Here is an 11,886-nt window from a genome sequence, read left to right as displayed (position 1 = left end):
TGGAAGTCGCCTTGGGGCTTAGGGAGCAGCTCGTGATTGTGGACTGCAGATTTATTGGGCTCCCAGGTCACCGCGACTCCGCCTCCAGACCTAGGGGCGGGCAGGACCCGCACCCTTTCCGCCCTGGACTGGGACAGACAGGCCGGGACCAGGCTACCTGGGTGGCTGCAGGTGGTGGTATCCGGGAGGGCTCCCAAATGCCTCCCCATCCCCATGCACCCAGCCATCCCCATGCCCTGTGATCCCCTGATCACAGCTGTCACTGCTGTTGACAGGTGGGGAAATTCAGGCTCAGAGAGGGCATGTCACTTATCCAAGGCCACACAGCCTGCTTCAGCACTCAAAGCCGCATTGTGCTTGAATACCTTGAGCTATGGGGAGCTCACTTTCATGCAGGACTGGGGTTCACTTTCAGGGTTTCGGGGGACCCGTAAAGAAAACTTACCTGGCTTTACCAACCCTGAACTGGCCTACCCCCTTTCTCTAGAGCCTTAGGGGGTGGGCACTACTGAACCCCGCTCTTGGGTTAAGCTGGGTGGGAGACATTCAGAGCTCAAGTCCTGAGTGGGTACACACTTGGGGAAGACTTTGCTCCTCCCTGGGCCTCAGTTTCCCCATCTGTAAACAAGGATAAAATAGACCCTGCCTCAGAGGAATAAATGGGACCTGGTAACAAAAGCCTGGTACATGATAAGTGCCTCATTCATTTATTCCTTTATTCATTTACCGCTTCATTCATTCATTCACTGGTTCCTTTGCAGATATGCACTGAGAGTTGGCCCTGTGCCAGGCATAAATGGATCACTGAGTTGGTAGTGGTGGTGGTGGGGGTGGTTTTAAGGTTATGAACCCGAATAAGCAGAGACCATGACCACCAGGGAGGTAGGATCTGTCTGGTCCCTATCATATAGATGAGGAAACCAAGGTCGGGTGTGGGAGAAAGTCTGCTGAGGGGGGTCATGCTACCACGAGGACCAAGGAGCTGTCATCTCAGGGCCCTTCTCTGGGGGACCCAGGAGGACTTTGACCTCTGGAGGTTCTGGTCTCTGGGTTCAAGTCTCAGCTCAGCCTCCAACTTTCTGGGTGACCACGCATCTCAAACTTGGTTCCCTTCTCCATAAGCTGGTGGAATCTGAAATCCTGGGGGTTGAATGAAACAGCATCAGAGGCTGGGCATGATGGCTTATGTCTGTAATCCCAGCACTTTGGAAGGCTGAAGTGGGAGGATCATTTGAGTCCCAGAGTTCGAGACTACCCTGAGCAACATAGTGAGACCCTGTCTGTATGAAAAATACAAAAATTAGCAGGGCGTGGTGGCACATGCCTGTAATCCCAGCTACTCAGGAGGCTGAGGTGGGAGGATCGCTTGAGCGTGGGAGGTGGAGGCTGCAATGAGCTGTGGCTGAGAACTGCACGGCACTCCAGCCTGGGCAGTACAGCAAGACTCTGTCTCCAAATTAAAAAAAAAAAAAAAAAGCTGCGTTCTAGTGCTTCTCGCCATCCTCTGTTGCCCCCTGGTGGCCTCCTCTGGCCTACCCTGCACTGGCCGCTCTGGCTGGGTCCAGGGTTTCTCCACGCGTCCCCAGGTAACCCCCGGACAGTCCTCTTGCTCCCTCTTAGCTGTGCAAGGTGGGCCTGTCCCTCCCTCCGGGGCTGTGACACTGTGGCTGCTACACGGGCACCTGTTGCCGGCTGGCGCGTACCTCCCGCCCTCGGCAGGAGAGTGCGTTGGGCACCAAGTTCTCCTTCCACCCTGGTCAGGCATCCTCCTGGAAACCCGTTTGGAAAAGGGGAGATCTGGCCGTGCGCGGTGGCTGCCGCCTGTAATTGCAGCACTTTGGGGGGCCGAGGCGGAAGGATCTCTTGAGATCCATTCAAGACCAGTCTGGCCAACATGGTGAAACCCCGTCTCTACTAAAAATACAAAAATTAGCCGGGCGTGGTGGAGGGCGCCTGTAATCCAGGAGGCTGAGGCGGGAGAATCGCTTGAGCCTGGGAGGCGGAGGTTGCAGTGAGCCAAGATTTTGCCACTGCACTCCAGCCTGGCGACAGAGCGAGACTGTGTCTCAATCAATCAATCAATCAATGGGAGATCCCAGCAGGATCCCCTACTTGCAAAGCCCTGCCGACCAATGTGAACATATGCAAATTGTGCAAATACACGCAAATGGACCCCTTCTCTCCAGGGAAGTTCTGGGAAGGCATAGCTTCTCTTCTTCCCACCGTGGGGGTCCAGGCTGTGGCCAGAGGCCTGGGCTGAGGCGGGTTCATTGAGTGCATACTGTGTGCAGGACCCTCCGCCAGGTGCTGGGGACACAGCATTATCCAAGTGGACGCACCCCAGGGTGGTGATGGCCCTAACCTCACCAGCAGATAAATACTAATTTCAGCCCAGCGCTGTGGCTCACACCTGTAATCCCAGCACTTTGAGAGGCTGAGGTGGGAGGATCGCCAGAGCCCGGGAGGTGGAGGCTGCAGTGAGCAGTGATCACACCACTGAATTCCAGCCTGGATACGGGCGAGCAGAGACAGACAATCACGGAGTATCTTCTGGGCCTTCGTAAGGGGTGTAGATTTTATTCTGGGGGTGCTGGGGAACTCTAGGAGAGTTTGGAGCAGGTGAGGAGTCCGATGAGATTTCTAGATTCTGAAAAATGGGTCCTATCCAAGTGGCGGGAGTGCGGTGGCTGCCAGGTGGGGAGAGGAGGGAGCATTTGGAACGCACTTTGGAATTCCTAAGGAGGACTGGAGTGAGGGCCCCTGCAGAGTGGGCGGGACCATCTCCTGCCCTAGGGGAGGGAATTGTGAGCCTGGAGAGGAAAAGCAGTAGAGTGGGGAGAATCAGGTCGCACCTTCCTTGACTGTGATTCCAATCATAGGAGCGGGCAGCAGGACCCCAGGATGTGAGTTGGGAAGGGCCTAAGGCCGCAGCAGACAATGTGAGCAGAATGTGCAGGAGTGGGAGAATGGCGGCAGTGTCGGGGAGCTGTACCCCGCCCCTTGGTTCCCTGGGAGATGCAGCAGGGGTTGGGGTGAGAAGTTGTGAGCTGCTGTGACTGCAGCATGACCTGCTGGGTGGCCCTGGATATCAATTCTCCTTCTGCGAGCTAGGAGCCACAGTGGGACTTGAACCCACACTATGGGGAGCCAGAATCTGTCCTTGAACTTCAACTCTGCACTCAACAAGTGCAAAAAGGCCAGTTTCAGTGGCTCATGCCTGTAATCTCAACACTTTGGGAGGCCAAGCCAGGAAGAAGGCTGGAGGCTAGGAGTTGGAGACCAGCCTGGGCAATATAGTGAGACCCCAACAGTACAATTTTTTTTTTTTTTTGTATTTTTAGTAGAGAAGGGGTTTCACCATGTTGGCCAGGCTGGTCTTGAACTCCTGACCTCACGTGATCCACCCGCCTCTGCCTCCCAAAGTGCTGGGATTACAGGTGTGAGCCACTGTGCCCAGCCAAAAATTTTTAAAAATTAGCTGAGTTTGGTGGTGTGCACCTGTGGTCCCAGCTACTAAGGAGGCTTAAGCAGAAGGATTGCTTGAGCTGGGGAGGTTGAGGCTGCAGTGAATGGTGATTGCGCCACTGCACTTTAACCTGGGCGACAGAGGGAGACTCTGTCTCTAAAAAAATAAATAAATGCAAACTATTTTTCCTTGTTGCTGCTGCTGTCTGTAAGATTCCATAATTCAACTGGGCACGGTGACTCACGCTTGTAATCCCAACACTTTGGGAGGCCCAGGCAGGTGGATCACCTGAGGTCAGGCGTTCAAGCCGATCCTGGCCAACATGATGAAACCCCATGTCTACTAAAAACACAAAAAACTAGCCAGGCATGGTGGCGGCCACGTGTGATCCCAGCTACTCGGAAGGCTGAAGTAGGAGAATTGTTTGAACCCAAGAGGCAGAGGTTGCAGTGAGCCGAGATTGTGCCATTGCACTCCAGCCTGGGCAGCAAGAGTGAAACTCCATCTCAAAAAAAAAAAAAAAAAAAAATTCCGTAATTATAAGTCCTGATACTCAACTGTGAGTCTCAGATTCTGTGATTCTTATACAGTCTCTCTTGGTTGCAGGAACTGGGGCTGGGGTCTCTTGGGGTCCCTACTCATCGGTCCTGCTTTGGCACTGCCCTTGTCCCCATTGGTTCTGACTTAGGAGTAGAGGTGCAGGGGGGGTCAGGGAGGGGAGGCTTTGAATGTCACTCCCCCATGGATCACAGCCCTACCGAAGTGACACCTGGCACCTTGACAAGCCCAGGAATAAGACCCAGGAGCGCCTCGGCACCTGAGGAGGTGGGAGGAGTTGCTGGATTCCTGCCCTTGCTTATCCTTGGGTTAACTGGATGAGCCTGGGTAGGACCTGTCCCGCTCCAGACCCCAGCAGACATCCAGGCTCTCCCTGGCCGGCCTCTGCCTTATCGGCCCCACTTACAGCCACGCGAAATGAGCCATTGCTGCCCAGCCCCAGGGCTTTCGCTCTGGTTGGTGTTGTACCTCCTCTCCTCAACAGCCAGGAGCAGTTCTTGTTTATTTTTGTATTTGTTTTTCTGAGGCAGGGGCTCACTCTGTTGCCCAGGCTGGAGTGCAGTGGAGAGGTTATGGCTCACTGCAGCCTCAATCTTCTGGGCTGAAGTGATCCTCCTGCCTCGGACTCCCAAGTAGCTGGGCCTACGGGCGCACCACCACCCAGCCTCTGCATGGGATTGTGACTGCTCTTTTCCCTCCTGAGAAAGAACCAGGGTCTATCTATTCCTTCAAGCATCCACACTGGAATTAACACAGGCCCCTGCACAAAGTAGGGGCTCAAGGACGATTGAGGCTGCAACAAAGGGATGGTGTGTGTGGGGTGAGGGCGGGCGCGTGGAGTTTGGGTAGAGGATTGGATATGACAGATGGGTGGATGGGAAAATGGATGGATGGATGAATGGATGGATAGATGTATGTATGTATGTATGGATGGGTGGGTGGGTGGGTGGATGGATGGATGGATGGATGGATGGATGGGTGGGTGGATTGAGTGGATGAATGGATGGACAGGTAGCTGGTTGGATGGTGGAGGAATGTGACTGAATGGAAGGATGGTGATTCACTGGGGGTGGGGGAATTCGGTGGTAGAGGAGCTTCTGGGCACATTTACGAGAGGCTGAGTAGATGGCAGGTTGGTGTTCTGTAAGTGCATTCATCCTCTGTCAATGGCTCCTCAACCATGTCTCAGCTGGTTGGAGCAGAGCTCTCCCAACTGGTTCCCAGGCTGCTGCCACGTGGTTGAAGCCCTGCAGGGGCTCCAAGGCACAGGGAGGGGACCGAGGTGGAGACGAGGGTGTGCAGTGAGCTTTGGTGGGGCCCTGAGCCTTCCATGCCTTCCACTCTCCTGATTTCTCATCCTCCAATTCACCTAATATCACCTCGCCTGCCCCCGCAGCCTAAAGGGATCATCACCTTCACTGTATCCGGGAAGAAATGGCTCAGAGTGGGCAGGGACTTCCAGGCAGTTATCATGGCCTGAGTCCACAGTGCCACGCCCTGCTTCAAGCCCAGCTCAAGATAAGGTCACATCTAACAGAGCAGCTCCATTACAGCCTAAGCAGGACTCATGTTTCCTCCCCGTGTTCTAATCAAAGGGGTAGAAGTGTCAAGCCTTAGGGAGGGGGGGCAGCATTGCACAGGGTCAGGTACCCCAGCTCCTTCTCCCTCGCTGCTCCTGTGTGTTGCTTCTTCATGGTCCACAATGACTGCTGGAGCACTGGCCATCATGCCCACACACCAGCCAGACGCGTTCTTTCTTGGAAATGGCCCATCACTGCTGTATTGTTTTGTTTGGTCTCACCCTGTTGCCAGGCTGCAGTACAGTGGTACGATCGTGGTTCACTGCAGCCTCAACCTCCAGGCTCAAGTGGTTCTCACACCTCAGGCCCCCAAGTAGCTAGGACTACAGGTGTGCACTACAGCCAGCTAATGTTACTTGGTAAAGACAGGGTCTCGCAATGTCTACCTGTCTGGTCTCAAACTCCTGGCCTCAAGTGATCCTCCTACCTCAGCCTTCCAAAGTGCTGACAGTCATAAGCCACACCTGGCCACTCCTATGGAGACCAGGAAATGTATTTTCTTTCCTGGGTGGCACTTACGTATGAAGATTCCCTTACGGAAAAAGGAGAGTTTGTACTAGAAACCACAAAAGATGAAATTCAGGCAAAATTTTGAAATTTCCAGTTATCACCCACCCCCAACCCAATATACTCTGAGGAACATCAAAAGATATCCGGGGCCAGGCAGGGTGGCTCATGCCTGTAATCCCAGCACTTTGGAGGCCGTGGCGGGTCAAGAGTTCGAGACTAGCCTGGCCCACATGGTGAAACCCCATCTCTGCTAAAAATACAAAAAATCAGTCAGGCATGGTGGCAGGCACCTGTAATTCTAGCTACTCTGGAGGCTGAGGCAGGAGAATCCCTTGAACCTGGGAAGCAGAGGCTGCAGTGAGCTGAGACCGCGCCACTGCACTCCAGCCTGGGAGACACAGCGAGAGTCCATCTCAAAAACAAAAGTAATTCTGGAAAAACATATGATTTTACCCAAGCTTTCGCCCACATATGTAAAGAGCTTTTACAAAATAAAAAAGGATACCATAGGAAAGTTGAGTCTCTCCTGGATACACTGGGTGACACACATGGCCCCTGCCCTCTCAGAACTAGTAGGGGATAGAAACCAAATATAGCCCAGACCCGGGAGCCCATGTGCAGTTTCACAAACTCGAGTGAGGCCAGCCTGGGGGAATCTGTGGTATTCCAGGCAAGTGCAAAGGCCCTAGCGTGGGAAGGAGCCAGTTGTTGGGGACCCATGGGGTTCTATGGTCTACGGGGCTGTCCCCAGGCCTGGGTCTTACCCAGATGGTTGCTTGTGTGCTGACCCTGCCCAGGCCCTGGGCGCCTCTCAGGTGAGGCTGAAAGAGGAATGGTTTCCTGGAAACCACAGCAACTCCAGTGGTGGAAGACTGTCCTTGCCCTGAGTGTGGTGGTGCCCCTGTAGTCCCAGCTACTTGGGAGGCTGAGGCAGGAGGATCACTTGAGCCCAGGAGGTCAAGGCTACAGTGTGCCATGATCTCTCCACAGCACTCCAGTCAGGGTGACAGAGCAAGACCCTCTTTCAAAAAGCCATTAACTGCTACCTAGTCCTGGCTTCCTCCTGATCCTGGGCTCCCTGGGACAAAGGAGGGCCCCACAGGCTGCCCCCATCAACGGCACAGCAGCACTTCCCACATCAATGCGGAACCTGATGTTCAGATCAAGACGGCAAGTCCCAGAAGGGCTGCTGGCCCAGAACAGGGTTGCCCAAGGTCACACAACAAAGGATGGGTGGGGGCCTGAGCTCTTGGCTGTGTCTCAAGCTTCTCCAACGCCAGCTTAGCCTCCACCTGACAAGACGGAGTCAGCCAGGATGGGATTAGTGTCATGCCTGGAATTTTCCAGGCCTGAAGCGGTTTCTTGGAGACAAGTACCTGTGGCGAGTCCTTGACCTCCTTGGGCAAGATTAGGGCGTCATCTAAGAGGCCCCCAACCAGCGAAAGAGAAAAACAGCCTCCAAGCAGCAGATCGTGCCCCTTGGGTGCCCTCTTGTGTCTACTCTGAGAACTTTGGGGATGAGGGGAATCTCCTTGGTCCAGACTCAGGAGGGAAGCCTCAGAAGCCTGTGTCTGAAAAGGCATTGGGACAGATTTAGGGGCCCAGGACAGACAGTACTCCTGCAGCTAACAGCCCAGGGATGAGCAGGGCTAAGAACTGACCAAGCAAGAGGTGGGGGCTCCTGGAGGGCCCACTCCAGGGGAGGAGGATGTGAGGGTTTGTTTGTTTGTACTGAAAACCCCTCCTAAGACAGAGAAACAGCAGCTCAGCTGCGCCTCAGGAGGTGACTGGGCCAGCCTCTCATAGCATCCCTTTGAGCTCTGCAGAGTGTGCAAAGAAAACATGCGGTGAGCACCAGGTCTTTCCTGAGTTTATTTGGGGCATACCCAGGCGAAGGCCCTGCACCTAAAAGAAGGTGTTGGGCCTCTTGGTGGTGAAGCGTGGCTTGTGCTGACGGCGCAGGACCCGGTGGGGCAGCGGGAACTTGATCTTGGAGTCCTGTGAGGAGGGGAGGCAGGTTGAGGGGGGTTGGAAGTCTCTTAACACCCCATCCTGTGGGGTCACTGAGGTGTAGCCATCCCCCACTGGGCTCCTGCGTCAGAGCAGGTGCTTCCCTCCAGGGGAGTCCCCCAGGGCACTTACGTGGAACTGCTTGACAGCCGGCCGACGGCACTTACTGGCTGCGATCTCCTCCACCTTCATGATCTGAATGGAGTGGGCCCGGGCACGGTGCCGGGCACCCATGTCTCGGTCTGTGGAAAGGAGGGGGGGCAGTGTAACGGTGTTGCCTGGGCTCTGGGCATTCAGCAAACCTCCTGCTCAGTGCCTGCCCAATGACCTGGCACATCCTATTGGTCACAGCAACTGTCTGAGGGCTCAGGGCTCACGGGAAGGTGGTAGTGAGGGAGCGAGATAGCCCAAGGCCTGGGTCCCAGCAGGCACTGGCCACTAGAGTTGTAGAACCTCCAAATTCACTTTGAGGGGCACAGCCACAGCCCCCCAAAGGCGACGAGATCCGCTTGCTGTTTGCACCTCTGTTTAAACCACCGCTATAAGAAACAGTGATTCTTGGGTTTAGGTGCAATCAGGGAGGTGTGGGGGTCTCATAGACCCTGGCGGGTGAGCCAGGGAAAAGGTGCCAGCTCCCAACAGTGGGCAGGGGTTGAACTCGGTTCTAAGTGGGTCTCAGAAAACAGTGGTGAAGCGGACCCCAGTCTAAACAAGGTGCAGACCCAAAATGGGAGTTTCTGAGATGCGATGTGATTTACAACTGAGCCTGGTAGGGCTCTCAGAAAAGGGCATTTGGGGTCCAGGGCATCCTCTCGTCTTCCTGTGCCCTGCCACCAGCTCTGAGACTCTCCTGCCCTGGTAGCCTCTGGCATTTGCCCTGCCACAGTGTGAGGGAATCAGGGAGGGTCTAAAGCCAGAGGCGGGAAGCACAGCTTACAGCACTGGGTGACAGCGCCCGCAGTGGTCAGGTCCCTGTATTCCCGGTACATGTTGTGGGTGCCACTCCGGGAGTCATAGCGCAGCCAGATTCCGAAGTTCTTCACCCGCAGTGGGGACTTCTCAAACACCTGCCAAGGAGAGGCCACAGGGAGAGGTGAGCCGGATCCGCCCTAGCCCCATCCTCCTGAACCCTCGGCCTCTAAAGCACACCCCAGCCTCCAGGCCTACTCTATGGCCAGACTGTTGTGCCTCAGTTTCCCAGCCCCATCCAGCTTCAGGAACCCTTGGGGAGCCTGCCAGGTAAGGGAACTTTCCACGCCAACAGCCTGAAGTCCAGGCTTCCTCCACAGAGAGACCAACCCACCCCAGATGCAGTCCCTGAACTCACGTCTCCTGGGACCTGTCTGGGCAAAGTTAGCTACCACCCACTGACTGGACAGCCATCGCCTCTCCTCACCTGATAAACAGGGCCCAGAGAAGACAGCACTAACCAAAGTATCCCACCATGCCACCCACCCCCTTCCTGCATCGCTGGCTTTCTAATCAGGGAAATGGCACATAAGCTCTGCTCCAGTCCCATGACCCAGAGAGAAACACGACCCATGGCTCTGATGTCTGATGTGCTGGGATTACAGGCGTGAGCCACCGTGCCCGCCCGGTCCATGTCTGATTAATTCTTGAGATGCATTATGCCCCATGAGGCTCAAGTCCACTCCAGACCCACACGACCCCGGCCTCCCCATACCTGCCCACAGTAGACAATCTCCCCTGAAGACTTCTTCATCTTCTTTAACTGAGATACGAAGTACCAGAAGCGGGACTTGGCGACGACATGATTAGGCGCAAAGATTCGCATGCGGTAGAGGGGTGGTGTGTGGCATTTGGGGGTGGGCAGGCAGCGACCCACCACCTTGTACTCTCGTAGCTGAAAGGAAACATGACTGAGATTAAGGCCAGCACATACACCTGGCAACTGTGGAGATTCACCTCACTCCCTTGCCTGCACCCGATGACCACAGATTCAGGCAGCAGGAGGCAGGGCCACCCCAGGGCCTCCATGTGGATTCCTGGTGACTGTGGGTCACACTCCCCACCACAGCTTTATCCACAAAAAGAACTGAGGAGAGGGAGGTCGCCAGGGAGGATTAATTAAGTTGCCCGCCTTGCCTTTGCCTGGGCTAAGGGTTTCAGACCAGGAAAGCTGAGGCTTAGTTAGACCCACAGTCTCCTTTCTTCATGCTGCAGTCCTGAACTGCTTTGCAGTCCCCGTCAAACAGCTACTCTGCACCTCATAACATCCAGGCAACATCTTCTTTCACCCTGAGGCCCACAGGCAGTGACCAGTATGGGATCTCACAGCCCATTCCAGGCAGAACTAGGACAAGACCTCAGGTCTCTCCCCAGTCCTGGGATCCCTGCACTGTTGCCATGCGAGCTGCGGATGCCTCCGTTTTCCCAACTGCAATCCAAACGTTTGGCCCAGGGAAGGCTCCCGGTTTACAGATGCAGAGGTGAGAATCTTTGGTCAAGTTCAGGCTCTGTTACATGGCACAAAGAAACCACCTTTGAAACTGACTCGTCAGCTTTTTACTAGTATCAATGAAAAACAGTCACAAATTATCGTAGACTGTTCCTACTTTTACTGTGAACCTGACCCACCGGCCTCCGCACCACACGTTCAGGAAGCATCTGGGGCCCGGGGCATCCTCTCGTCTTCCTGTGCCCCACCACCAGCTCCGAGACTCTCCTGCCCTGTTAGCCTCTGGCATTTGCCCCTGGCAATGGGGCCGGCCCCTTTAACAGCAAGGAAACTGAGGCTGGAGATCTGGACAAAACACACCCACTCCATGGGAGTCCGGGTTCTCCTATCTGCGCCATAGCGCCGTTTGGTTCTATCCAGTATGTGTCACAGCGTTAAGCCTCACGCTCCCCGTTTCGGCTCATTGTCAGCAATTTTCATCTGCTTCTCACAGCCATTCCGGGAAGAAGAAAATACTACTGCTGCACCGCCACGTCCACATTGCAGACAGGAAAACAGAAACTTGGCGACTTGACGAAGTGCCGGGGCTCGGGCCTCCACGCTGCGCGACTTATTCCTTCCCCCGGGAAGAAGACCCGGAGTCCTTGGACCCCCGCGATCCCTGAGCTGGCCCAGGCCACGCACCGCTCTCTCCACGCGGCGCCCACGACGGCCGCCATGTTGACTGCAACAAGAGAACGCGGCGCGCGGCCAAGCAGGACCCAGACAGGAGCGCGCGTCACCAACCCGACCCACGCCACCTCTGCAGACCCCCGATGGGGCCCGTGCCCCATCTCTTGGCCCCCTGCCTCGCCGCGCTCGCCTTACTGTGCCAGAAGCTTTCATGGCGTCCTCCCCGCTCTAGCCGCCACCAGCAAAAGGAAGTGCCCTCTTTCGCGCAGCCGTTCACCAGGCCTTCATTACCGGAAGACCCGCCCTCTCAATGCCACACGCCCATTGGCTTCTCTGCCCCGCACTCAAAGCGACCCGCGTCTTCATTGGCTACGGATCCACCTACTACTCAAAGCTCGTCCTCACTTCACAGCGAGACTTCGTTTCCCAGAAGGCAACGAGGCAAGCACCACCTGTTCCACCACGACCGTAACGGAGCGTCGGCGCGCGCGGCACGCCGGGAGTTGTAGGCACTCCGCCAGTCCCGGCTGCAACTAGGGGCGGCGGCGGGCGCCGCCTGCAGGATGCCTAAGCATTGAACTGGACCTCGGGTGGCTGCGGTGTTTACGATGAGATGCCGATGCTTCACACTCTGGGCCTCGTCCTCCAGGGAGGTGTGTTACGGAGGTCTC

The 11,886-nt window shown here is 55.6% G+C and overlaps 1 protein-coding gene across 1 annotated transcript; it reads right to left on the bottom strand.

Annotated features, from left to right (window-relative positions):
• Positions 1 to 7,966: 7,966 nt before the first annotated feature.
• On the bottom strand, positions 7,967 to 11,507 carry RPL18A (ribosomal protein L18a). The gene is made up of 5 exons (XM_011925771.1): positions 11,411 to 11,507; positions 9,809 to 9,988; positions 9,062 to 9,191; positions 8,257 to 8,366; positions 7,967 to 8,112 (listed from the first exon to the last, which is right to left on the bottom strand). The coding sequence occupies exons 1-5, from the start codon at positions 11,426 to 11,428 to the stop codon at positions 8,020 to 8,022; spliced, it is 531 nt and encodes a 176-aa protein (XP_011781161.1). The 5' UTR covers positions 11,429 to 11,507; the 3' UTR covers positions 7,967 to 8,019.
• Positions 11,508 to 11,886: the final 379 nt, after the last annotated feature.

Source organism: Colobus angolensis, unplaced genomic scaffold (assembly GCF_000951035.1).
Source record: "Colobus angolensis palliatus isolate OR3802 unplaced genomic scaffold, Cang.pa_1.0 Scaffold66, whole genome shotgun sequence".
Lineage (NCBI taxonomy): Eukaryota > Metazoa > Chordata > Mammalia > Primates > Cercopithecidae > Colobus > Colobus angolensis.
The sequence above is the reverse complement of the archived record's forward strand: the minus strand, read 5'-3'. Positions and strand labels throughout refer to the sequence as shown.

What these genes read in the sequence shown, in the direction of transcription:
- RPL18A (XM_011925771.1), bottom strand. An exon ending in GGGCGCTGTCACCCAGTGCT is followed by an intron (nt 8,367 to 9,061) that starts GTAAGCTGTGCT and finishes TCCTTTCCACAG; the next exon opens with ACCGAGACATGGGTGCCCGG. An exon ending in CGGCTGTCAAGCAGTTCCAC is followed by an intron (nt 8,113 to 8,256) that starts GTAAGTGCCCTG and finishes CCCTCCTCACAG; the next exon opens with GACTCCAAGATCAAGTTCCC.